General features: G+C 50.3%; 10 protein-coding genes across 10 annotated transcripts; 7 read left to right on the top strand and 3 right to left on the bottom strand.

The window, feature by feature from the left end:
- Nucleotides 1–368: 368 nt before the first annotated feature.
- On the top strand, nucleotides 369–3,905 carry ABOM_005372 (uncharacterized protein; the record flags this gene model as incomplete). The annotated part of the gene is made up of 6 exons (XM_022532501.1): nucleotides 369–614; nucleotides 670–873; nucleotides 946–1,978; nucleotides 2,589–3,066; nucleotides 3,135–3,799; nucleotides 3,850–3,905. The coding sequence occupies 6 exons, from the start codon at nucleotides 369–371 to the stop codon at nucleotides 3,903–3,905; spliced, it is 2,682 nt and encodes an 893-aa protein (XP_022389413.1).
- A 668-nt stretch (nucleotides 3,906–4,573) lies between these two features.
- On the top strand, nucleotides 4,574–5,670 carry ABOM_005373 (rRNA-binding ribosome biosynthesis protein UTP23; the record flags this gene model as incomplete). The annotated part of the gene is made up of 3 exons (XM_022532502.1): nucleotides 4,574–4,661; nucleotides 4,717–4,806; nucleotides 4,907–5,670. 3 exons carry the CDS (start codon nucleotides 4,574–4,576, stop codon nucleotides 5,668–5,670), a joined length of 942 nt encoding a protein of 313 aa, XP_022389414.1.
- A 298-nt stretch (nucleotides 5,671–5,968) lies between these two features.
- On the bottom strand, nucleotides 5,969–6,320 carry ABOM_005374 (COX assembly mitochondrial protein; the record flags this gene model as incomplete). The annotated part of the gene is made up of 2 exons (XM_022532503.1): nucleotides 5,969–6,225; nucleotides 6,287–6,320. 2 exons carry the CDS (start codon nucleotides 6,318–6,320, stop codon nucleotides 5,969–5,971), a joined length of 291 nt encoding a protein of 96 aa, XP_022389411.1.
- A 438-nt stretch (nucleotides 6,321–6,758) lies between these two features.
- Nucleotides 6,759–8,440, top strand: ABOM_005375 (rRNA-processing protein PWP1; the record flags this gene model as incomplete). Its single annotated transcript, XM_022532504.1, has 2 exons — nucleotides 6,759–7,018; nucleotides 7,090–8,440. 2 exons carry the CDS (start codon nucleotides 6,759–6,761, stop codon nucleotides 8,438–8,440), a joined length of 1,611 nt encoding a protein of 536 aa, XP_022389412.1.
- Nucleotides 8,441–11,297: 2,857 nt separating this feature from the next.
- ABOM_005376 (uncharacterized protein) lies at nucleotides 11,298–12,050 on the top strand (the record flags this gene model as incomplete). Its single annotated transcript, XM_022532505.1, has 1 exon — nucleotides 11,298–12,050. The coding sequence occupies one exon, from the start codon at nucleotides 11,298–11,300 to the stop codon at nucleotides 12,048–12,050; it is 753 nt and encodes a 250-aa protein (XP_022389409.1).
- Nucleotides 12,051–12,912: 862 nt separating this feature from the next.
- ABOM_005377 (rDNA-binding RNA polymerase I transcriptional factor) lies at nucleotides 12,913–15,018 on the top strand (the record flags this gene model as incomplete). Its single annotated transcript, XM_022532506.1, has 1 exon — nucleotides 12,913–15,018. The coding sequence occupies one exon, from the start codon at nucleotides 12,913–12,915 to the stop codon at nucleotides 15,016–15,018; it is 2,106 nt and encodes a 701-aa protein (XP_022389410.1).
- A 1,432-nt stretch (nucleotides 15,019–16,450) lies between these two features.
- Nucleotides 16,451–17,386, top strand: ABOM_005378 (class I SAM-dependent methyltransferase; the record flags this gene model as incomplete). Its single annotated transcript, XM_022532507.1, has 1 exon — nucleotides 16,451–17,386. One exon carries the CDS (start codon nucleotides 16,451–16,453, stop codon nucleotides 17,384–17,386), a length of 936 nt encoding a protein of 311 aa, XP_022389417.1.
- Nucleotides 17,387–17,609: 223 nt separating this feature from the next.
- Nucleotides 17,610–18,569, bottom strand: ABOM_005379 (lipase; the record flags this gene model as incomplete). The annotated part of the gene is made up of 1 exon (XM_022532508.1): nucleotides 17,610–18,569. The coding sequence occupies one exon, from the start codon at nucleotides 18,567–18,569 to the stop codon at nucleotides 17,610–17,612; it is 960 nt and encodes a 319-aa protein (XP_022389418.1).
- Nucleotides 18,570–19,500: 931 nt separating this feature from the next.
- On the top strand, nucleotides 19,501–22,365 carry erdS (aspartyl-tRNA synthetase, cytoplasmic; the record flags this gene model as incomplete). The annotated part of the gene is made up of 1 exon (XM_022532509.1): nucleotides 19,501–22,365. The coding sequence occupies one exon, from the start codon at nucleotides 19,501–19,503 to the stop codon at nucleotides 22,363–22,365; it is 2,865 nt and encodes a 954-aa protein (XP_022389450.1).
- Nucleotides 22,366–22,719: 354 nt separating this feature from the next.
- ABOM_005381 (uncharacterized protein) lies at nucleotides 22,720–23,511 on the bottom strand (the record flags this gene model as incomplete). Its single annotated transcript, XM_022532510.1, has 1 exon — nucleotides 22,720–23,511. The coding sequence occupies one exon, from the start codon at nucleotides 23,509–23,511 to the stop codon at nucleotides 22,720–22,722; it is 792 nt and encodes a 263-aa protein (XP_022389449.1).

Consider the following 23,511-nt stretch of genomic DNA (forward strand, 5'->3'; position numbering starts at 1 on the left):
TCACCTTCGATTTCTATCTATACGTCCTAGAATGAGCAGACATGGAAGCAGAAGACGAGCACCACAAGATACAGGAGCAGCCAAAGAACATGAATCCAAGCGGTTATCTTGTTTTCTCTGACACACCCTCCGTATTCACGCTTTCACCCCTCCAAATGGACAGTAACACCAACCACTATCTCTCCCTCTCCACTGACAATGTTTGGGACATTCATTCACCGTCTAGAGTATGAATCCCTTCACTCCACATCTTGGCTTCTACCGCTTCTGGATATTTTCTCTCCTTATCTTCGGATGATTCTCTTCAAACCTAACCTCACGTCGATGCGTTGCCGAATGAACCCTTCTCCGAATACCGAGTCACCAGTATGAAGAGATACAGGTCTGCATCCCATTTCTGGGACTCTGCTCTGAACAAGATCTTCCCCAGGCGGACATCGCGATCGAGATCGGATGAGCGCAACACGTTTCTGTCATTCGAGTCCTCTACTACCAGTGAACATACCGATGGCTTTTACATGTACTCCCAGGCTCTGTTAGAGCAAGAAAACAGACGCCGTGAGGCTTTGCCATACCGCCAATCCGACAGCACAGAGGCTTCATATTCATCCGCTGTAAGTGAACAGTCCTGAAACTCGACTTACTGTGTTGGAACTGACAAGACGCAAGCTCATGGCGCCAATCCCGCGCCCTGCCCTCCCCTATACGATTAGTTCTCCCGAGTGGAATATATTTTCCGAAGCTGTCAAGGCCCTCGAAGATGCCATTGATGACGATGCATCCGACTGGCTTCACAGTGTGCTGTCAGTCTTTTCCAAAGTCTACACCGTCGCCAAGATTATCGTCACAATACTCATGTACTATGGAATTGAGGTACGTAGCCGTGCCCCCGGCGATCAATCTGGCTATCCTCTGTCACGGGATTTGAACTGACTGCAACCATAGGTGGAAGACATCCCTGACAGTGTTCCGGCCCATATCAGACGTGCGGAAGAAATTGTGACGTCCGACTCGATCACTGAGCTTATTGAGGCTGTCGAGAGTCTCTATTATTCCGTATATGCGAGGCTGATAATGGAGATAGCGAACGTCGACTTATCAACTTACTTCAATTTGGAACTCCGACGCACATCCCGCAAGGATGGGTTCGCTCTCCCTGAGCCCGATCATTTGCTGAAGATCTTCACGCACTGCAAAGACACCCTCGAAGCGCCAACCGTTTGCAACCATGTCAATGTGAATCTTATCAAGTTTCACCAGGATGAATTCATCCGCCGCGCCATGGAGAGGGCGATTGGCACAGAGTTTTTCCTCGACGATCTCCTCGGATACCGCCGTTATACTATGGGAATTGTGAGCGACACCTCGTCCGAGTTTCGTTCGAAGTGGAACCACGACACCTTCCTTTATCAAATACCACCGGAGGAGATCCTCACAGTTCAATCCGAGAAGTACCTTTCTTTTATACCCAAACTGGAGGCTGTGTTGACGGTTCCTGGTTTTGATCTTCCATTTGTTGACCGCGACAGTGTTGATCCGGAACTTTGGGAGCGTGAGCTCGTCAAAGACCATCGCCAGGCGGCTTTAGCCAAGATGGAAGGCAAAGGCATCGGAGACGTCAGGCGTGTGGACGAGCGACGTCGCCCGAGCGATTACATGAAGGAGAGAAAATGCATCTGTCGCTCATCGTGCATTTGCTCCTGGGAATGTACTTCGGATCCCGAACGTCCCTGCCCCTGCGCAGACCGTATGATGCAGATAATGCTTGTGAAACGTCGCAAGGTCCCGGGAACACGCGACTTCGCTTCCCGGTGCGGCAGTCTTGCAAAGGCGATCTTCGAATGCGCTTCATTGATTAAACGTGATGTCGATGAGATCGAGATCGCGTTAGAGCTGGACCGGGCGTTTCTTCTAGTGGATAGTGAGATCGAAGTCCAGCGCCGAACGCCCCGCAAGGCTAACGGGGTGAAGTCCTCAAGTGAGGATCGAAGTTCTGACATGGGATGATACTCATTGATCGTTTCGGGGAGCGGAAGTAGGGGGGATATGGGATGATATGAGACCAGGTTCTTCTACAGATTGGGGGATAGTAGGGTGATCCACAACATCATTCGACTCCATTGATGACGATCAGGGATATGTAACTAACTACAAGCTGCTTTAGCGGCCCCATTTGCCCCCAAAAATACTATTCTGGTACTCTGATGTGCTGTACCTTGACCGTACCTTGCCCTATGATGTAATGTACGCGGTAACACTCGGAACATGTAAGGAAATAAAAACGTCCCAACACCAACAGAAAGCCAAACTTTTGACAGAACTAAATGACTTGTTGAAGGGTTATTATTAGTCACAGCATGCCATGTGCCTGAATGCTCACTGGCTCAACAAACGTAACCCTGTGATCCAGAAAAAAGCTGATCATTCCACCGCTATTATCGCGATCTCCCAGCATGGTATTGTCCCAGCAAACGGGGAAGAAAAGGAAAGAAAAATAAATTACCTTAGGTAAATCGTGCGCGGAGTGAGACTGTGTCAAAACTCCAGTGCAACTTTTATTCTCTACCACACAAAGAAAACTGTTCTAGCGGGCATGGTGCCCAAAACCGTATCGACTTCGGCGACTGTATTATTATCCTCCTTTTCGTCTCCGTGGCCGCGAAATCCACAGTGGATCGCAAACTTCAGAAGACCCAGAACCGGGGTGCGACGGTATAGCCGTGCTGCCTGGCCGTCCTACGGCATCACCACTCCCGTCCCGGATCGTCCTCCACAGTTCTCCTGTTCCGGGTCTAGGAAATCTCCATTCTGCTTCCAGACAGGGTATGCGCTCTGCGCCAAACGGCCGTCGCGCCCCTTCCCCCCACCGTTCCTGTCCCCGCCGTCCTCGTCCTTTTCCGACCCGTTGACCACCCACTACCACAGTCAGGATAAGAGATTATCCGTCAAGGGCGAACTAGTCAGGGGGCTGAACAACGGCGACGATGCCGTATTGGTTACGGATAATTTCCTCGGGGTCGACGACGGCGTGGGGGCATGGGCTACCAAGCCGCGAGGCCATGCTGCGTGAGTTTCTGCTTCCTTTGCTGTTTGGTTTCCTAGGATGAGTCATGCTCATTTTTATATACGGATAGACTCTGGTCCAGGCTTTTACTGCATTTCTGGGCTCTAGAAGTCGAACGAGGGGTTAATGGTGATGCGCCGCTGGATCCGGTCGAGTACCTCCAACGTGCTTACGAAGAAACCATCGGCGCAACGACCGACCCCAGCGAATGGTACGGGACAACGACGTCCGTCACTGCGATCTTACATTGGACCTGCGATGATACGGGGAAAGAAAAGCCTTTACTTTACGTGACCAATGTAGGCGATTGCAAGTTGATGGTCATCCGTCCAAGCGAGGAGAAGGTCCTGTTTCGGACCAAGGAACAATGGCATTGGTTCGACTGCCCCATGCAGCTGGGGACCAACAGCGTGGATACGCCTCGGAAGGATGCAGTGCTGTCTCAAGTCGATCTAGAGGAGGGGGATGTCGTACTTGCCGTGTCCGACGGCGTTCTAGACAATCTTTGGGAACATGAAATATTGACCATTACGCTGGAGAGCATCAAGAAGTGGAACCAGGGACGGTATGACAATACAGACCTTGAGTGGGCTCCTCCAGAGGTGCTGGCAGAAGAACGCATGGTCTTTGTGGCGAGAGAGCTACTCAAATCTGCGCTGGCTATTGCCCAGGATCCGTTCGCTGAGAGTCCGTTTATGGAGAAGGCAATTGAAGAAGGTCTCGCTATTGAGGGGGGTAAGTAGACTCTCTGCAATATAGTGAGCAGCTGGTTGACTTTGCAACAGGGAAAATGGATGACATTAGCGTGGTGGTCGGTTCCTGCAAGAGGAGGGCTTCTTGACCCGGACGCACGCAATAGGCTTGGAAGCCTCGATCAAAAGACCAAATGAGATCTAGAAACGTATCGCTGCAGGTCTTGTCCTGACGCGTCCGACGCCGTATATCGGTTCCTAAAGGGTTGGACTACGACACGTTCATAGAACTGGGAGCTACTCCTCACCTTCCCGCCTGCGAGTTGACGCTGAACCGTATCATCTCGCACCAAGCGTCCGAACATCCAAGCACCGCGCACTCGAGAATAAAAGCATTACTATAGAAGGCATGCACATTAATGCCGAAGCCACGAGGTTATGGACATATAATCACATTGACCATCACAAGTCAGTAACCGGCGGGGAATGATTTGCATATGGTTGAGTTATATTGAAACTACGATTCATGTAATTAGACAATACTGCCCTTGTTATTCTTTTTCTTCATTTCTCCCTTTTTTTTTGAATACTCATATTCCCTCTAGATTTCAAATCTATCAATTTTGTTATACAGTAGAATCGTAAAAACTTCCCCAAATCTAGATAACGCACGGACCACATCCAAAGTAGCGACATTCCGCCCGGCAAAATCAGAAAAAAAGTTTCAATCTAAGAAAATCAATCGACGGAAATCACTAACACAGCTCCCACGCAACATTCTCAGTCTTAATTCCCTCATCGCCACCAACCCGCGAAAATGAGGGCCAAACGTTCAAAGAAGTACCGCAAGCTTATGCACCAATATGAGCTCGCATTCGGCTTCCGCGAACCATACCAAGTCCTAGGTAAGCCGCAACCAAGCGCATCCCAGAATCAAAGTCACCTAACAAATGGATATAGTGGACTCAAACTTCCTCAATGCCGTACACTCCTTCAAGATGGAGCTACTCCCTTACCTCGAGCGCACACTGCAGGGCAAGGTCAAGCCTCGTACGTCTCATCCACACCCCATTCACCTACTAAACTACAAAGACCAATAACCCCCCGGTCTTGTCTTTTAAGATAATCGCTAACAAGACATGATACATAGTCCTCACAAAATGCTCCCTAGCAGCCATCATGGCCAACCAACCAATCAACCCTCGCACCAACAACCCCGTCCGTCCCGCACAACTCCCCCCGCCCACCGTCCTCCCATTGCGCCACTGCTCCCACAACGAAGACGCCTCTCCTATCGACGAAACAGAGTGCCTGCTTTCTCTTCTTTCGCCGTCCGCAGACGTCAAGCGGAATAAGGAGCATTATATCCTTGCTACGGCGGACCCGGCGACGCCCAAGGCTTCATCGCAGAACGACAAGAAGCGGAAGCGGGGTGTCGATGAGGCCGAGATTGCGCTGAGAAAGTCGAGGATGTTTAGGAGCGCTGCGCGGGCTATCCCCGGTGTGCCGATTGTTTACGTGAAGCGGTCTGTTATGGTTTTGGAGCCGATGAGTTCGTTGAGTGAGGAGCTGAGAGACGGGTATGAGAATGGGAAGTTCAGGGCTGGGTTGAACGATGATGCGGCTCCGAAGAAGAGTGGGGACGGGGAGAAGAAGAAGAAGGGATTTAAGAAGGTGAAGGGCCCGAATCCTTTGAGTATGAAGAAGCCGAAGAAGAGGGATGCTGAGTCGGCTGGGCCTCCGAAGAAGAGGCAGGCCACGGAGGATGGAGAGGGCAAGGAGTCTACGGAGAGGACGGAAGAAGGTGATTCTGCGCCCAAGGCGAAGCGGAGGAGACGTCATCATAACCGCGGTGCTAAAACTGAAGGCGAGGATGGAGGCGATGCGGCTCCTGCTGTCACGATGGAGGAGTGAACAGTTTCCACCTGCGTGCTTGCTTGTTGATGAAAAAGATATCGTTATTCATGGTATGGCGTTCCGGTTGGGCAAAAGACAATTACATCAGTTTAACCCAGTGTATATTCCAATGAACACAATCGATGTAAATCCATCCATTCATTCCCATCTAATCATACACTCACTCATAGACCCCAAAAGAGAGGGGAAAGAAAGAACAAAGAAGAGAAGAGAAGATCCCAAACGCCATCCACCATCCAACACAGCAATGCAATCAATCAACATACAATACAGCCTCCACCATCACCAACCAAACCTAATCCTTCTTCTCAGCGCCGACACCTGAAGGCGTAGACGAGAATCCCTGCTCAAAAGCCTTCTCATCCGCCCAGATCTTCTCAATTCGCTTCCGGTTCTCCTTCGCCGTATCGCGGTTCCGCTTGGCCCGCTCGTACCGCTCCGCGGCCAGACACTTGTTCACGTCGCGCTTGATGTCGTTGCAGTTTCCAAGGGCCTTGTGCAGGAAGCCCTTGGCGTGGCATTCGTCCAACGCCGTCATGATAGCTTCGCAATCTGTCATTCAATTCAAGTTAGTTTGGGGGTTAGTCGTACGGAGGAATAAAGCGTGACGGACTGGCATTGTAGGGAGTGTGGAGGTGGGAATGCATGTTGAATCTAGTTTTCTTTTCCGCGGGTCTCTAAAACAAGAGAGATTCTAATTTCAACCAAATGTTGCAAGATATACCCAACGTAGAATTATAGATAATCAAAGCGGCGCATACGAGAAATCTCCGAATCCATATCCCGGGCGGTGAATCTGTGAGCGAAATTCTGCCGGGCGGAAACTGAGGGGCCATCAAGAAAAAAAAAAAAAAAAAAAAGCAACCAGCGTTGACGATCTATCTAACTATCGCAATCCACAAGACTCTTTTTCTTGTGGATAATATTGACACTGGTTTGATCAGGTCAATTTAATGATTCTTTAACGGAATTTGGAAGAAAAAAGTTTTTGAATATTTTCTCGACTGGATAGATTTGCTCGCATCTTTACGACCTTAAAAGTTTGACGATTTCCGATTCTGTTTTCTTTATAATTGCCTTTCACGATGTCTTCTATGATTACAACTACTTCCTGGGTGCGACGGGGTGTCGCTGCCCAGATGCCAATTAAATATGAGATTGATGAAGAGGAGATGAATCGGATATCGACTCTCGCGAAAATGCAGCTCGAGGATGCTCAGAGTGATCTGAAGGCTGCCCAGGATGGGGATGGGGACGAGGATGATGATGAGGCTATGGAGGAGGATGACAAGAAGGATGTGATGGAGGAGGATTCGGGAAAGAAGACGGAGGCGGTCAATGCTGAGTACGTTTGGTTTTTTTTTTTTTCTGGCCGTGCGCGGGTTGGTCGGATGATTGAAGCTGACCTGGATGTAGTGACGATGACTTGAAGGAATATGATCTCGACCATTACGACAGTGATGAGGTCGACGAGGATGGCGAGAAGACTACCATGTTCGGCAATGTCAAGTCCCTTGCTTACCACCAGCCTAACGAGGCGGATCCGTACCTGGTGATGCCACCGGAAGAGGACGATGAAGAGAGAGAGGAGCTGCAGATCCTTCCCACCGATAACTTGGTGCTTGCAGGTAAGGTGGAGGATGAGGTCGCACACCTCGAGGTCTACGTTTACGAGGACCAGGACGCCAATCTCTACGTGCACCATGACATCATGCTGCCGGCCATTCCTCTCTGCACTGAATGGTTGGACATGCCTGTTGGAAAGACCGCCGAGGGCCGCACTACAGGAAACTTCGTGGCTGTTGGAACGATGGAGCCCGATATTGAGATCTGGGATCTGGACATTGTCGACTGCATGTACCCCAACGCCATCCTGGGCCAGGGTGGTGAAGGTGAAGCCAAGAAGCCAAAGAAGAAGAAGACCAAGGCGAACGACGAGTTCCACGTTGACGCGGTGCTCGCGCTCTCTGCGAACCGGCAACATCGCAATCTCCTTGCCTCCGCCTCGGCCGATCGAACGGTTAAACTTTGGGATCTCAACACCACAAAATGCGCCAAGTCCTACGCCCACCATACCGACAAGGTGTGCTCCTTGGACTGGCACCCGAAGGAGTCCACCGTCTTGCTGAGTGGCAGTTACGACCGCACTGTGGTGGCCGCGGACATGAGAGCCCCCGATTCCAAGGCCCGATGGGGTGTGGACACAGATGTCGAGAACGTACGCTGGGATATGCACGACCCCAACTACTTCTACGTGACGACAGACGGCGGTATGGTCTATCGCTACGATGTGCGAAACGTCCCCGCCAACCCTAAGGATTCGAAACCCGTGTGGTCCCTGCAGGCGCACGACGACTCGGTGTCAGCTTTCGACATTAACTCCGCCATTCCGGGTTTCCTCGTCACCGGTAGCACAGACAAGCAGGTTAAACTGTGGAACGTCGAGAACGACAAGCCTAGCATGGTCGTCTCACGCAAGCTGGAGGTGGGCAAAGTTTTCTCGACTACATTCGCCCCCGATCCGGAGGTCAGCTTCCGACTGGCCGTGGCCGGCAGCAAGGGCGTTGTGCAGATCTGGGACACTTCCACCAACGCCGCAGTCCGCCGGGCTTTCGTGTCGCGGATGCCCAGTCTGGAAGGTGAAGTGCAGGAGCGCACAGTCGGCGTGCAGGCGGATCAGAATGAGTCAGATGAAGAGGACGCCGCTCAGGAGGTTGGTGCAGCCGCCGGCGGTGCGGATGGCTGGGAGTCGATGGACGAAGACTGAGGTTCTAGAAACGGGGAAAGATATCCTAAGTAAGGAGGCTATTGTGTGCGCATTGCGTCAGTGTAGAAAGCCTTTTTGTCCGTTCTGTGTGTATAGTCCTGTTTGCCTTCCGTCTGACATGCAATGAAAACGTTGATACCCGGTTTGGTTTAAATTGCAACCCAATGGTGATCGAAAATGGGAACGGAGGACATGTCTGTACATGGCAACGATCGACCCGATCCTGGTCGAAAACGGTCCTAGTGTGAAACGGCCCGTCTAGCCAATCAGACCCGCCTTTTAATTTGGAGATTCAATTTTCCAAAGTAAAGCCGACAATTACTACTTAAGTGACCCGGGAATTGGCGATGGATGTCACGGTATCGCTTAGTGATGGGAAGAGGGGACAGTGTGATGCGGGAGGTGTAGAAACAAAGAAAAAATAAATTAACTAGTTCACAATATGCAAGTGACAGGTAGAATTACTATATCAGTGATTGCTTTTGTTATTTTCTTTCATTATGTACGACCAGGATTATCTGCAAATCCCACATGGGAAGAAAAAGCAAGGCTAAAAAATATATAAAAAGATTAAGAGGGAAAAAAAAGGAAGGGAAAAAAAGAGAGAGAGAGAGAGAGAGAGAGACCAGCCAAAGTAGCAGTGGGGGCTAACCTGACATGGTAACTCGTTAATCAGAAGGACCTCCATGGCGGGTGATATATCCGCTCTCTGTTGGCCCTTGTGACAATAAAAAGAGTTGTAAACGAAGTCCACAATTTACTGTGTGTATTAAGTTTACCACAGAGTGGGGTTGGCCCGCGCGCATTGACACCGAAAGCCCATTGTCGGGATCAGATTTCAGATCGGTTCAGGAGTCTCGACACGCTTCTGTGCGACAAATAGGCCCTCCGAAAACAAAGGAATGAATGAAAGCTGATACTACCTTAAAAGCATACAGTGGGAAGTATGTTGGATTGATCAATCATATACTACAGGGGGAAAGTTTACCTATCATACTTCGTAGATCATACCCTCCACAGTCATGCAAGCACTAATTGTACTTTGGTTGGCTAGCGATACGTTGAGACACGGCGGCCGCAGAGTTGTTTCATCCCCACTGCTGATGGTACATGGCGCTCCTGAGAGGTCATTCCGTTGCCGTTCCTGACGCCAATTCCGGCACCGTCGCTTGACCATTGCAGTGCGATGATGCTTGGGTCATTATGATTGCTCTGTTTTTTGTGGTCGGAGAGGTGAAAAAAAAGTTAATAATAATAATAAAAATAAAAATTAATCAGGGACATGAAATCTTCCTCTCAGGGCGGAGATACCAGGGGTCTTACCGTCTCATATTGGGCATCTAGGGCACGGGTGGAAGGAGGATACAATTATTCTCCTTGGAGAGGGATGGTATTCAGAAGGGGGTAACGTAGAGGTTACCTAGGTATCGAGTAGTAGTAATGGTTAGGTCATGATTTAATTTAATGACCATCACTCTGCGTCGTACAGGTGCCACGCAGCTGAGAAAACAGCCCTGGCGCTTCGCATCGTCCATATCTACCGAATGGCAGGTCGCAAGGAACCGCGTGGGATAGTCACATCAAGCGGTCTTGGCCGTCGGAAGACCGAATCATGCAAAGAAGACTGCATGAGGTCAGCAGAGATAATCACTTCTCCATTAATAGATACACAGATTGATTGATTTTTGGGGCCTTCCTGATGGGGTACTTCCGTACCGGGGGGAAGAGAAAACATACCATATTTACTCTGTACTCTGGGTCAACATCGGCACTTTGCGGTTTCCCATGGATCACACATAGGTTCTCGAACCTGAAAAAGCCCGAAATTCACGCATTGGAATCCACCAGAATCAGGGTCCCTGGCAGAAGGCGAAAGTTTTTCTATTGTTCACCAAGGAACAGGCTGTTTGAACCGTAGGAAGGTAGGTGACCGAACCGTGGGAAAAGCGGGAAGCATCCGACGAACAGATGGTGACTGGATAACCTTGAGGGGGACAAGCAGGTAAAACTCTAAATGGGTGTCCATCAAGCCTGGTGGATCGAAAAGCCTGGAACACACCCATAAGGCATTTGCCTCTGCCCCTACCTACAACCTTTTCTACCTTTCCTTTTCTTCTTCTTCCCCTCTCGTTTACATACTTCACTTGACTCTTTTCTTTTCTTCCTTTTCTCTTCCTTTTCTTCGTTTCTTGGTCCATTCCTCCCTGGGGGATTATTTACCTTGGATCAACTATTTCACTTCTTATTCTTTCATTCCATTCTCTTATCCTGGATTCCCTCCTTCCATCCTTGATTTGGTACTTTTTACCCTTCCTTATTAAAACCCCGTGGCGCGTCCTGGTTGTCCGCCCCGATTTACCCAGTACAGAGTGCTGCTGCAATTATTCCACCCCTTGAGTCGAGCAATCCACCCACTTGAGACGGACTTCCCACCATCCGATTTTCTGCTGTGCAAGAAAAAGGAATCGTCACCTCAACTTTCATTGAATGAAATATCCAGAAACTTTGATCTTCGACAAGCAACGGAGACAGAAAAACAACTAAAAAAAAAGAAATTCATACCAACGCGCACCGTCTATATCTGATAGCGGACATTCCAGTCATCGACCTTCCATTCCTTCTGGTGCCAACCCCGCAATCATCCACCACGCATTCTTTATCGGTACCGCAAACGAACGTTTGGCAGGCACTAAAAATAGGAGGGCCATTTGATAAGGAAGAGTGACAGTTGACGTGACAGTTGATCAAAAATAGCTGCTGCAACACAGTTAACCTATAACTCGGCCCTCAACCCGCTCCTTGGTTGAAAGTTATTGACCACTATATCGCATCGCTGTAAACTCTCGGAACCACTACCATGTCCTCGCTGACCCGAGCATTTACCAAGCGCCACAAGCGCCCCGAGGTATCGGCACCGATGCCCTACCGGGAAGGACAAGTCAAATTCTCTGCTGGAACCATCAACCGGGTTAAGATCTCAGCACCGGTGGAGTTGCTGTCCACCACGAATATGCTCGCTTACAATGCGCCCGATCTTCATTCAGCGGGATCGTCATCTACGTCATCTCTCCAATCTCCGGATGACTCAGAATTGTCTTTTGCGCATCAGAGTTTCGGATCGCCCATCACAACACCCAGCGACTCTCCCGTGGAGCCCAATCCTCTATCGTCATATTTCCCCAAGCGCTCAGCGACTGTGACCAGTCATCCTCGATCCTCTACATCTACCGCATCATCTACGGATGCGCCCTTGGTTCCCAAGCGGGCGCTTTCCCACACGAAACGCTCCCACCAAGAGTTAGCTCGTCAGCGCTCCATCTCTCGGCTATCGCCTCCTCCATTAAATTCCGTGCGCTGCAGTCCTGCAGTTCGCCCAGCGCAGGAATACTCTAGCCCCGAACCACATCCCTTTGGGAAAGAGCTGGAGCAAGTGAATGAGGTCGTGGAAGAGTTTGGTGGCACTCGTGTGCTCGATGAAGAGGAGCTTATTTTACAGAACAAAGGCCTGATGAAGTTCACCGTGGACGAATACCTGGTAGAAATTGAAGATCTTTACGGAAGCATCTTTGACGATCGAATGGGCCCAATTGCTTCCGGACAGTGGCTATGAAGCTTCATTGTCATGCGGAAACGGCTCGATGACGTCGACCGGAAAGGGAAAGAACTGGATTTTGTCTCATCATTTGTTATGACCTACTAATATTCGCTCTTTTACGAATTCGTCTGCTTATCTGTGTTTTTTTACCGGCTTTATACCATTGGGAGAGGATCTGTTCCTTGTGTGATTTTTTTCTATTATCTTATGGACTATGGTTCGATTTACATATTGTATTTTCGTGATGGGTTATGTTACGGTACTGAAATCGAAGGAACCGATGATGAGTCTCATCTCTGTACTTTTTCCTTTCCGATCGACTAGTATTAGAGGCCATGCCTGCAGTTTTAAACCTAAATCACTTATCTACAAGTCTACCCCGAGTACTAGGTACGCCGTTACCACTCCTTAGTACTACTACTAGTAGGAGGTACACACTAGCAAGCCATTTCCATATTGTCCAATTAGGCGCTGAGTGGTGCACGGATACGCGCCGGTCACGCGCTGGTCACGGGGATAAGCTCCACTAATGCCCCACAAGAAAAATTTCAAGCAGGATGCTTCTCCGCCTCTGTCGCGTCCCTCGTAAGACCAGCTCCTCCTTTTCATCTGCTTACGTCTAATGCACTGCTTGCTACGATATTGTGTGTGTTAGATGACAGATGGGGCTGTCTTCGGTCGCCATTAACTCCCAGTGCGCCTATCATCTGTAGCATCAGCGAAACATTCAAGTTTTGACCACGCTGGCGGTGTCGTGTGCTCTTGTTCTCCAATACTCGGCTTGTGTTATAGCGAGAGTTCTGGGGTCCAATAAATGACGAGCATTGGGCAAAGTCTCCCTTCCAGCTGCATATCTGAACATTCCTGCTGACCTATCATGGTCGCCCTCGCCACGCCCTCGCGCAACCCAGCGACGGGAATTAGACAGCCTAGCCGCTCCAAGATGCTAGCTACGTCTTCTCCTGTTCCCATCTTGAAAACTGCTAAGGAAACTCCCACGGCCGGTATCAAACATAAAATGGAGGATATGAGTCTTTCCCTGTCCCCCTCGTCTTCTGGTTCGTCCGACGGCGAGGGGCTCCCCAGCCCGAGGAAGCGGGCTCGGGTGCAGTTCAAGGATGTTGAAATGGTTTCGTTCGATGAAAGGGTGCAAGGGAACACCGGGGCCCCGGAGAAGAGTGCGGCAGTGGTTCGCGAGGAGGTGCGCCGTGCTATCCAACGGCATATCTCGGGCACCGACAGTGAAGCCTACGACCGCATCAAGGAAATCTTCTCGGTGGATCCCCGGCGTGGGGAAGAGGATGGCATGTTTTCCTACGATGTACCTACACACACGACTTTAAGATATCATCTTCTGGGCCTTCTGTCAAATGTGGCTTCCTTGGATCGCAGCTGCAACGGGCTGGTCAACGCTGTTCTAAACAGTGTATGGCTCGGGCGCGACGAGTCCTACGTTAAGTTGTATATTCGCTTCCTAGGTAATCTTGCGGCCGCCCAGGGAAGCTATCTGGGACCGGTGCTCAAAATGCTCGTCACATACCTAAGCGAGCTTCCCAAGGGTATGGGCAAGCTGCCGGGCTATGCTCCCGTTCTCGTGCCAGAGATCTACACCCGGGTCCACATGGCTCTTCGTCATATAGTGCATTTGATTCCATCCGGGAGCGGGTCATTATCGCCCGTCTTGTCCATGCAGTTTCCTTTTGATACCGATTCTCCAAAGGCCAACATTGCGTACACGCAAAACCTCATCAGAGTAATTGGCTATGCCCCAGAACTCCAGGCGGATATCCTTGCTCTCCTCACTGAAAAAATCGTCAAGATCGATGTTCAGATTCAGGTAGATATGGACGATCTTGACGATGAAGAGGAAGAGGAGGTTCTGCATGCTGTCTCTCCCGGGGCCATTATCTTTGGTGAGGACGATGACGATGACAATGCATCGGTCGTGAGCGATGACTCGATAGACGCCGAGTCTCAGCGGATTAAGACGATAAAAGATAATGTTCTCAAGCTGGATGGCATGATTGATTCTCTGTTTGAATACTATGCGCCGACCTTCACCTCCGGTACTTTGGACGACAAGGAGAATACGCTCGATCTCCTACTTAGCCACTTTCAAAGCATTATCCTTCCTACTTATCGCTCCCGCCATTCCCAATTCCTCCTCTTCCACTTCTCTCAGTCGTCCCCAGATCTTGTTGACCGCTTTACCACGGCATGCATCGAGATCGTTTTCAATAAGCTGCAGCCAGCCATCACACGTCAATCTGCCGCTGCCTACCTCGCCAGCTTCGTTGCCCGAGGTGCACACATCTCTGGTGAGATTGTGCGAGATGTTTTCGGTCTGCTAGGCGGACACTTGCGGGATCTGCGCGACCTCTATGAGCCTTCCTGCCGGGGTCCTGACCTCCGTCGCTATGGCCCCTTCTACTCTACCGCACAGGCCCTACTCTACATCTTCTGCTTCCGCTGGCGGGACCTGACTACTGCCGCGACGGAGGGCGATAGCATTGAGCAAGTAGACGAGCTTGAGATAGAAGACATCACCTTCCCGCCAATGGTGAAGGAGGCCCTCCACCAGACCATCTATTCTAAGCTGAACCCGCTGAAGGTGTGCTCGCCCGCCATTGTATCAGAGTTCGCACGGATGTCCCAGCACCTGAATTTGATGTACGTGTTCAGCATTCTTGAAACGAATAAGCGAATCCGCATGACATCTTTCCGGAACCTGGCCGCCCTGGCAGACCCGCGGTTCAGCATAGTCGAACGAGAGACTCGTGCCGGCGATGATCTCGGTTATCAACTCGATGCATACTTCCCATTTGACCCGTACCAGCTCCCCCGCAGCCGGCACTGGGTGGAAGCTGACTACATCCACTGGCGCGGTATCCCCGGTGATGGCCAGGATGAATCCGATAGTGAGGCTGATGATTTCGAATCGGACGATGATCTCAGTGACGAAACGGGCACTGATGAAGAGTAAATCCGTTCTCCTTGAAGGAAAACAATTACATTCTTCCCTCCCCTTTTCAGTTCCCAATACCCCTTTCTTGAGCGTTGCTTAACGACTCTTTCTAAAAAAGAAAAGTTTTTTATGCTGTTGTTAGCGTGGCGTCTGGAGCGTCATTGTGTTATTTCAACTGTTGATTTTTTTTCATTTCCTCCCTGATCTTGCGAGAGATACCTACCATGCCTTGTTTGATTTGGTCCACCTACTTGGTACGCATGATGATGTGATTGGTGAATGTATGATAATGCATGGTATAGAATGAAATTCACTCTTGGGAAATATACTACCTGTGCTTCTGTAGCTGCGTAGTACATTCTCCCAATGAATACTGTATATATACAAATAGAGAAGGACTTTAAGACTAATACATGTTCACACTAATACATACCAAAGAAAAAAAGAAGCTTGGAACAACTAACGTCGTCAGTATCTTGCCGGTGAATCATAGAAGAAGATAATATACAATTGGGGGTATGCTTACCGGATGACAGTGCCCCCAGCGGAATATATTTTAGTTGATAGAAGAATTATTGGCTTCCAGTTCAAGGAGGAACTTGAAGTTTGTCACTGAACCCAGAAGGCTGACTCCAGACTTCAACAATACTAAGTTAGAGATAGCTTTTGTCCCTAGCCGACCATACTCCAAGTATTGCATCATATCGATGGGTATAACATTGGTTTTATATACTTCTGTTCCGACATTTGGCAGTCTATAATAGCGTGTACTAGACCACATAGCAACGATAGAATACGATTCTTCTAGCTTGCTAGAGCAGGTATGGCCACAATTGGGCACCAGATGGGTAATTTCGAGCGATGTATGAAATGGCTGATGTTGAGTTGGTTTCCGCATTAGGCAAATTCGGATGGGCACTGATGTTCCCGATTCACTGATCATCGATTGCTTGCTTGGCAACAAACCATCTTGATAGTCTAGCCCACACCTCTTGCTCTCAAATCTGGCCTGAGTACGAGTCGCCGAGAGATGGGTGCTCTTGGCAATACACAATATACCAATCACAAAGACGATCCAACGACTGGGTCCATGGTTAGTAGTTGATTGCCAAAAAGAACAATATACAAACGGCTCAAGGAACAATACAAACCAAGTCTGCCCCCCCCCCCCCCTTGGTCTCAACGACCCGTCAATGCGACAAGAATCTCAAAATGCCGAAACAAAGGGGGGGCTGGGTTTGCAGACTCTCTAGCCGACTGGGAGCCAGAATGGCATTCCACCATTGGAAAAATCAAATCCTGACGACCAAAGCTGGCGTCCCACTGGTTTAGTGCTTAAGCTCGTATCAATGGGACATGAGCATATAAGCATGGGTGGAGTGCCCAACTTTCTAGGTTGACTCTTGCAGCAACTTCGAGTGGACAGAACTCCTGCATTTACAGCCTAACTATGGACGGCGTCAGGCGATATTACAGCTCCCTCGAAACTCGCCTCGGAAATTGGATTGTCTACGGCGGCCGTGCCCACCTGGGCTACTACTCCCCAGATGTCTGGTGGCCATTTCCAGTCCACCACGCGCTTATTGCGATGGAAGATCAAGTGTTTCGATCCCTGCGTTTGAGCCCGGGTGCTCGAGTTCTCGATGCCGGTTGCGGAGACGGCCAGGTGGCGATCCATTTCGCACAGAAGGGCCTGCAAGTGCATGCCATCGATGTTCTTCCAGAGCACGTCCAACAGGCACAACAGAATGTCCGGGAGGCTATTGATAAGGTTGACTGGAACGCCAAGCACAACTCAGACACAGTCACGCCCTTGGATGCATTGACGGTCCAGCAAGGTGACTATCATGATCTTCAAATCGTGGACAAGGGTTCCCTGGACGGCATCTACACCGTAGAGACATTGGTCCATGCGACCGACCTGAACCGCGTCTTATCAGAGTTTTACCGAGCACTCAAACCCGGAGGCAGGGTCGCCCTATACGAATATGACCACTGGGGTGATGACAATATTCAGCAAACAAGCCAATCGGAAAAGGAGGCTATGGACAAGGTCCGCTTGCATGGTGCTATCTCAAAGGCGGCAAATAGACAATCCCCGTCGCCTTCAGAGGACCGAAGCGAGAATGCTTGCCCACAGAAAGGCTTGGTTGGGATGCTGAACAAGGCTGGCTTTGAAGATATTCAGGAGAGCGATATTTCGTCAAATGTCAAGCCAATGATTCGGTTTCTCGCTTATTTCCTATACGTCCCATCCATGATTGTGTTGGCTTTGGGCTTGGAAGCCTATTTCATCAACACAGTCGCCATCGTCGCCAACTACCAGCGTGGGTGGAAGTATATTGCGGTAACGGCGCGGAAGCCTGCGACAGTATCTGGTCAATGATGTAGGGGTTGAGCTCTCGTCAAAATATCTTTGCAATCTATCTCAGCACTTTGTTAATAGTTTTGAATGGATTGTCTTCATTGTTCTTGAATGCAGTACTGTACACTATTGAAATTGCAGCCTCGCTTGATCCAACGCCGTTTATGCACATCTATCAAAATCCAAAAAAAAAGCAAATGCCATTGGTAGGCCCAAATGAGCGATATAAACCGCGGTGTAACGTCTACGCATTAAAAATGGCTTTCATGTCGGCGCAAGCGTCGCGATAAAGGATATCTACCTGTTCCTGATCACGCCAGGGGTTCGGGGACTTGTCCCAGGCATGCGGTACTTTCTCAATCATCATGGCGCGGACATGTTTGTTAATATTTTGTAAACGACGCACGAATTGCTGACCTTCATTGAGGAGCATGTCCCATTCACAGATGTACAAAAAGATGTCATGGGGAAGGGCATCGGCGAGAAGGGCATCGGCGGCCCGAACGGGCGATGCATATGGTGACCGGCGTTCCGCAAGATCCGGCAAGTATGCATCATCGAATAAATTGGTGAAGAACTCCGGGAGGGTCTTATCGGGCATGATACTCGCATTCCGCCGATGCTCACGGGATTCTTCGAAATCCAGGATGGGATACCAGCAAAAGAGAGCAACGATGTGGACGTCGCTGGCGGAAGCATCGACGAGCTGTTCGGTAGACCCCGCGCGATCCAGCCATGGGTCGCGGGATTCCTGGCACATTAGACTGCGGAGGCGTAAAGGTACCGTGACTGCCAGATTGCCACCAGCCGAAAACCCACTGAGAGCAATGCGTGAGACGTCCAGTCCTAGCTCAATGGCATGGGCGGAGAGATACTGGATCGCTCGCACCCCGTCATCTACAGCGGCGGGAAACGGATGTTCGGGGGCTCGACGGTATCCGACGCTGACCATGACGGCGCCAACTTCCGCCAGGACGGACTGGGCCCAGCGACTATCGTCGGTCGGACATCCTAGAGTGAACCCACCGCCATGAAAATTAACCACTACTGGAAATCTGCGACCTTCTTTAATATCTTGAGAGTACTCGGGTGGACAGTAGAAGTACAAATCAATTCGTGACGATCCGGACGGGATGGATCGTACGAAGGTGCGACGAGGAGGTCGTGGGAATGAAACATGGTGGATGAACATGCCAATGCGCATTAGAAACCGCCAAAAGACGGCCTGCACGAGAAGCCACCATCGCGACGACGCCATGACTAACAGAAGATGGCCCTTGTCCAAGGGCGAACTCGGATGATTCGGTTGTGGAGGTTGGAGGATCGGAAGGGAAGGAGAAGACGACCATGAATGATTAAGATCAGTACAGAGACGATCGCAATTCACGGAATACGAAGAAACCGGAAGGATCACGAGAGGACGAAAACTAAGATGGACTCTCGTGGGAGGCAAATCGGGAAAGTCAAAAGAGAGGAATACCAGTAATCAATGGCATGGATGGATCATGGAGGAACTAAGAAAAAGCCAAGCCGGGAATGGGGACACCAGAATGTATGTATGGATGGATGTATGTAGGTACGTATTTAGGTACAGTAGTAGTAATAGTCGGAGGAGGAGGATGACTGTACTTGTTGATAAGAGCACCAGGGGTCACAGAACGGAGAGAAGCAATAAGAAACAGGGAACTATGGGAATTGTCTCATAATCCGATCATTCTAGACACTTTCCTCTCGAAACTTGGCTTGGTAAAAAAAAAAGGTTTCATTTATAAGACATTTGAGAAAGATTCCGAGGCACTCAGCCGATGACATCACGGTTTGTTCCGGACCCTGACAAAGTCAAAAAGCGACCTTTCTCTCGTTTCTCCCCTTTCATGCCCTTTTTTTCTCTTTCTCGAGTTCGATATTTAACTCTTTAACACCCCCCGCAAGAGTCCCGGGCTTTCACCAAATCCTACGGTCTCCAATTGACCCTGTCCCTCGTGGTAGAGATCAGCTCTCCCGACTCGTACCCTTCCCGCCGTGTGCCCCTCCTTCACCGGGGTAAAGCGGCGTTTGTCAAAGTTTACTCCTGATTCTCCCTACAAGTTACTCTCCTGTATGACTCGGGCGTCCATTACGCAAACGCAGTAATCATGTCCATCAAACGGGCCCTCTCCAAGATCGTCCCCAATAAAATCGACACAAATGACTCGTCTCCCGCCCCCAGCAGGCGTTCGGGGTCAATGTCCCCTCGACGCAGCATCCTGAGTGGATTCTTGCGGGATCGTGGCGGCTATGCCTCTTCTTCGGATGATGTTTCTGATGACTCTTCGTCCCCCACTACTGGGACGATGAGCAAAAATCAGCAGAAACGCCTTGCGCGTCAGCAACGCCGACAAGCGCGCTCTCGTCTCAGCGAGGAGCAACATTCTGAAGAATCTGAACGCCACAAGGAGGCTGTCGCGGCTGCCGCTCGTGAAGAGACTGCAGAGATGAAGGCTCGCTATGGCGAGCTGCCCCTCCTTCAGTCGCGCTCTCGCCCGCGGGAGCTCCGGACCAAATTTGAGAATATTTCGGCGGACTCGGTGGGCAAGGAGGTCCTCTTCACGGCGCGCTTGCATATCATCCGTCGTATGAGTGCCAAATTGGTTTTCCTTGTCTTTCGCCAACAGCTTTACACTTTTCAGGGTGTGTTGCATGAATCCCCAGGCAAGAGCTCCATCGCCATGATTCAATGGGTCGAGCACTTGCGTGTGGGTTCTATAGTACAGGTTCGTGGCACTGTTCAAGCCCCAGAGGTGCCAGTGCTAGGATGCACCATTCATGATGTTGAACTGGCCATTGATGCGATTCACGTTGTCGTTCGGCGGGAGGAGCCTGTCCCGTTCAGCGTCTATGAGGCCGAGATCCAGACCCCGGAGGAAGAGCGCGTTGAAGGTCGGCGTAGTCATATCCCTGACCGCACGCGTCTGACCAACCGCTTGCTGGACTTGCGTACGCCCACATCTCAATCAATCTTCCGCATTCAATCAGCGGTGGGAAATCTTTTCCGGACCGCCCTTGACGAGCAGAATTTCATCGAGATTCATACACCCAAGCTGCAAGGGTCCGCCACTGAGTCTGGAGCTAGTGTATTTGAGGTAAACTACTTTGGTCGGGATGCGTTCCTGGCTCAGAGCCCCCAGTTGGCCAAACAGATGGCTATTGCGGCGGACTTCGGTCGAGTGTATGAAATTGGCGCTGTGTTTCGCGCGGAGAATTCCAATACCCACCGCCATTTGACAGAGTACACTGGACTGGATATTGAAATGGCAATTGAGGAGCACTACCATGAGATGTTGGAGGTTCTAGATGCTGTGATCAAGAGTATCCTGAAAGGAGTCTATGGCCGCTTCCGTCGTGAGATCGAGACCGTGAAACAGCAATTCCCGTCCGACGACGTCGTTTGGCTCGAAGAAACGCCAATCATCCGGTTCTCCGACGGTATCAAGATGCTCAACGACTCCGGGTGGCGTGATGAGGAGGGAAATCCCTTGCCGGTAGATGATGACTTACATACTCGCGATGAGATTCGCCTCGGCGAGCTCGTCAAGGAGAAGTACGGCACGGACTACTACATCCTCGACAAGTTCCCCACCAGTGCACGTCCCTTCTACACGATGCCCGATCCTGATGACAACCGCTTCACTAACTCCTTTGACATATTTATTCGGGGCCAAGAGATCGTCTCAGGCGGTCAACGTATCCATGATCCCCATATGCTTGAGGAAAATATGCGCCGTGTGGGCATCAATCCTGACACCATGGAGGAATATATGGAAGGCTTCCGATGGGGCGCACCTCCCCACGCCGGCGCTGGCGTGGGCCTGGAGCGTTTCTTGATGCTTCTTCTCAAGCTGGGTAACATTCGTCTCGCTTCTCTCTTCTATCGTGATCCTAAGAGTTTCCCCGCCAAGCCCCCAACTTTGCAATTGCGGCACCCAGAGTCTTCGACTGTCGAACCATCCTGGGTCCGCGACAGAAAAGGTCACTTGGCGCCCGATGAGAGCCACCTGCAGCCGATAGAGCATCTCATCGCGAACTACGGTGATGCGACCTCTACATCATGGGGAGATGAGCGATTTAAGATTTGGCGTGACCTGGCGACCGGCGCAGCAATTTCGTACGTGCCTAGCAGCAGCAATTATGCAGTGATCCCAGGTGATCCTCTGTGCGACGCCCGGCAGTATTCGCGCGTGATCACTCAGTTCCTGCAATGGTTGCGCCGGGAGACCAAGTATAAACCAATTTGGCTCTTATGTTCCCCTCAGGTTGAGGCGATTCTAGGCGAGAAACTTGGCTGGCGTAGTTTGTCTTGCATTGCAGAGGAGCGTGTAGATCCGTCCCGCAACCAAGCTGCTTCAGATGGGGAAATTGCGCGGAAGATCCGACACTCGGAGAGCGAGGGTATCAAACTCGTGGGCATGAGTCAGGGCGAGATGGTACCGGACAACATCCGCGAGAAGATTGACCAGCGCATCCAGGACTGGCTGTCCAACCGTAAAGGCACTCAAGTGCACCTGTCTGAGATCCGTCCATGGCGTGATCATGCCCATCGCTGGTATTTCTATGCGGTCGACAAGGAAGGTACTATTTGTGCCTTTGTCGCCTTGGCCACTCTATCCCCATCCCATGGCATGCAGGTGAAATACAGCTTTGACTTCCCAGGGTCTCCAAATGGTGTCATTGAGCATATCGTTACTCATGCCATCCAGACAGCGGCTCGGTCTGGAGTCAAGTCACTTACTTTTGGTGCTGGCGCCACCACCACTCTTACCCCGGGGCACAACATGCACGGAGCCAAGGTGAAGATGCTGCAGCATACCTACGAAACCTTGGCGAAGCAGTTCCATTTGGTTCGCAAGAGCGAGTTCCGTGCGAAACTGGGAGCACAGGACGACCCCCTTTACATTGCCTACCCACCCCATGGGCTAGGGTCGAAGGGTATCCGGGCTGTTCTTCACTTTTTCGAAGATTAATGTTCTGTCTTCTCATGTCAGGCGTTTATTACAGAGGGCTATTGTTTACAGATTTGTTATTTTGAGCATTTCAACTCTTCCTGGAATATATTCCCCATGTTGTTGTGCTGCTTCGTTTCCCTTTCTTTTGCTTCTTTCCAAATAATGACCCCTTCTCTCATGCTCTCTTATGATTTTTATGTGTCTGTGAAGTTATGTTATGTTAATCCTTCGCCACGCAAGTAATACATCTAGATGAGGCCATTTTAAACTTAGAGTTTGCATAAACTGAGTCTGATGATATCCAAGCATTTTGCCATTATTCTTCCTAGATTTTACAGACAACGAATACATATATAATTTTACCTTAGCTCATTAGTTATCTTTCTTATCATCCGGGTGCTGTGAGTTCATGTAATCAACAGCCCTTCCCAGCTCTCCCAATACCCACCATCCGATCACCACCGCTAAGCATCCAACAACACATATATAACATGCCGTCGGTACCAGCGACTGCGGGAAGATGTTCCATAAAAAGGGATCGAGGATGATATCCGCTGCAACCGGGGGGACATTCTCCATTAGTGTCTTATTAAGAGAAAAGTAGTCCGCCGCCGCAGTGACACGAAGGAAGAGCACTGAATCAGATGTAGGTGCTTGATCATGAAACGAGGACGATTTGCGAGGAACAGCATTAGACTGGGGGGAGGCGAGATGAGCTTGGGAATAGAGGCTGATCGAGGAGAAGAGGGTTGGATCATCAATGGCCTGTGGAAGGGTGTGCGTTGCTAAGGTAAAGGCGGTCGGTTGCTTTGACCGCTTGTCAGCTAAACTTCTTTGATCGTCTTGCAGGACATCGATGGGGAGTATAAGGGGACGTACAGTTGCCAGCCAACACACCCGCACCTCATACCGTTTGCCGGGGTTCAGGTTCTCGAGGAAATACCATGAGTCTGTACCCGGGGACTCGTTGGTCGGAAATGTAGCGTTTATTCGGGTTCGGAGAACAGGACTAGAGGGGGAGAGACGATCTAGACCTAGGTCATCGAGGGTAGGATCGACCGTGGGGATGGTGAGGGGTTGCGGAGCGATGAAGATCGTTTTCTCGGTATTGGCGACAGCGAGGAACGCGAGGGTGCAGATTAAGAAAAGGTATTGAAGTAGCAT

The sequence above is a fragment of the Aspergillus bombycis genome, assembly GCF_001792695.1.
Source record: "Aspergillus bombycis strain NRRL26010 chromosome Unknown contig00039, whole genome shotgun sequence".
NCBI classification, from domain to species: Eukaryota; Fungi; Ascomycota; class Eurotiomycetes; order Eurotiales; family Aspergillaceae; genus Aspergillus; species Aspergillus bombycis.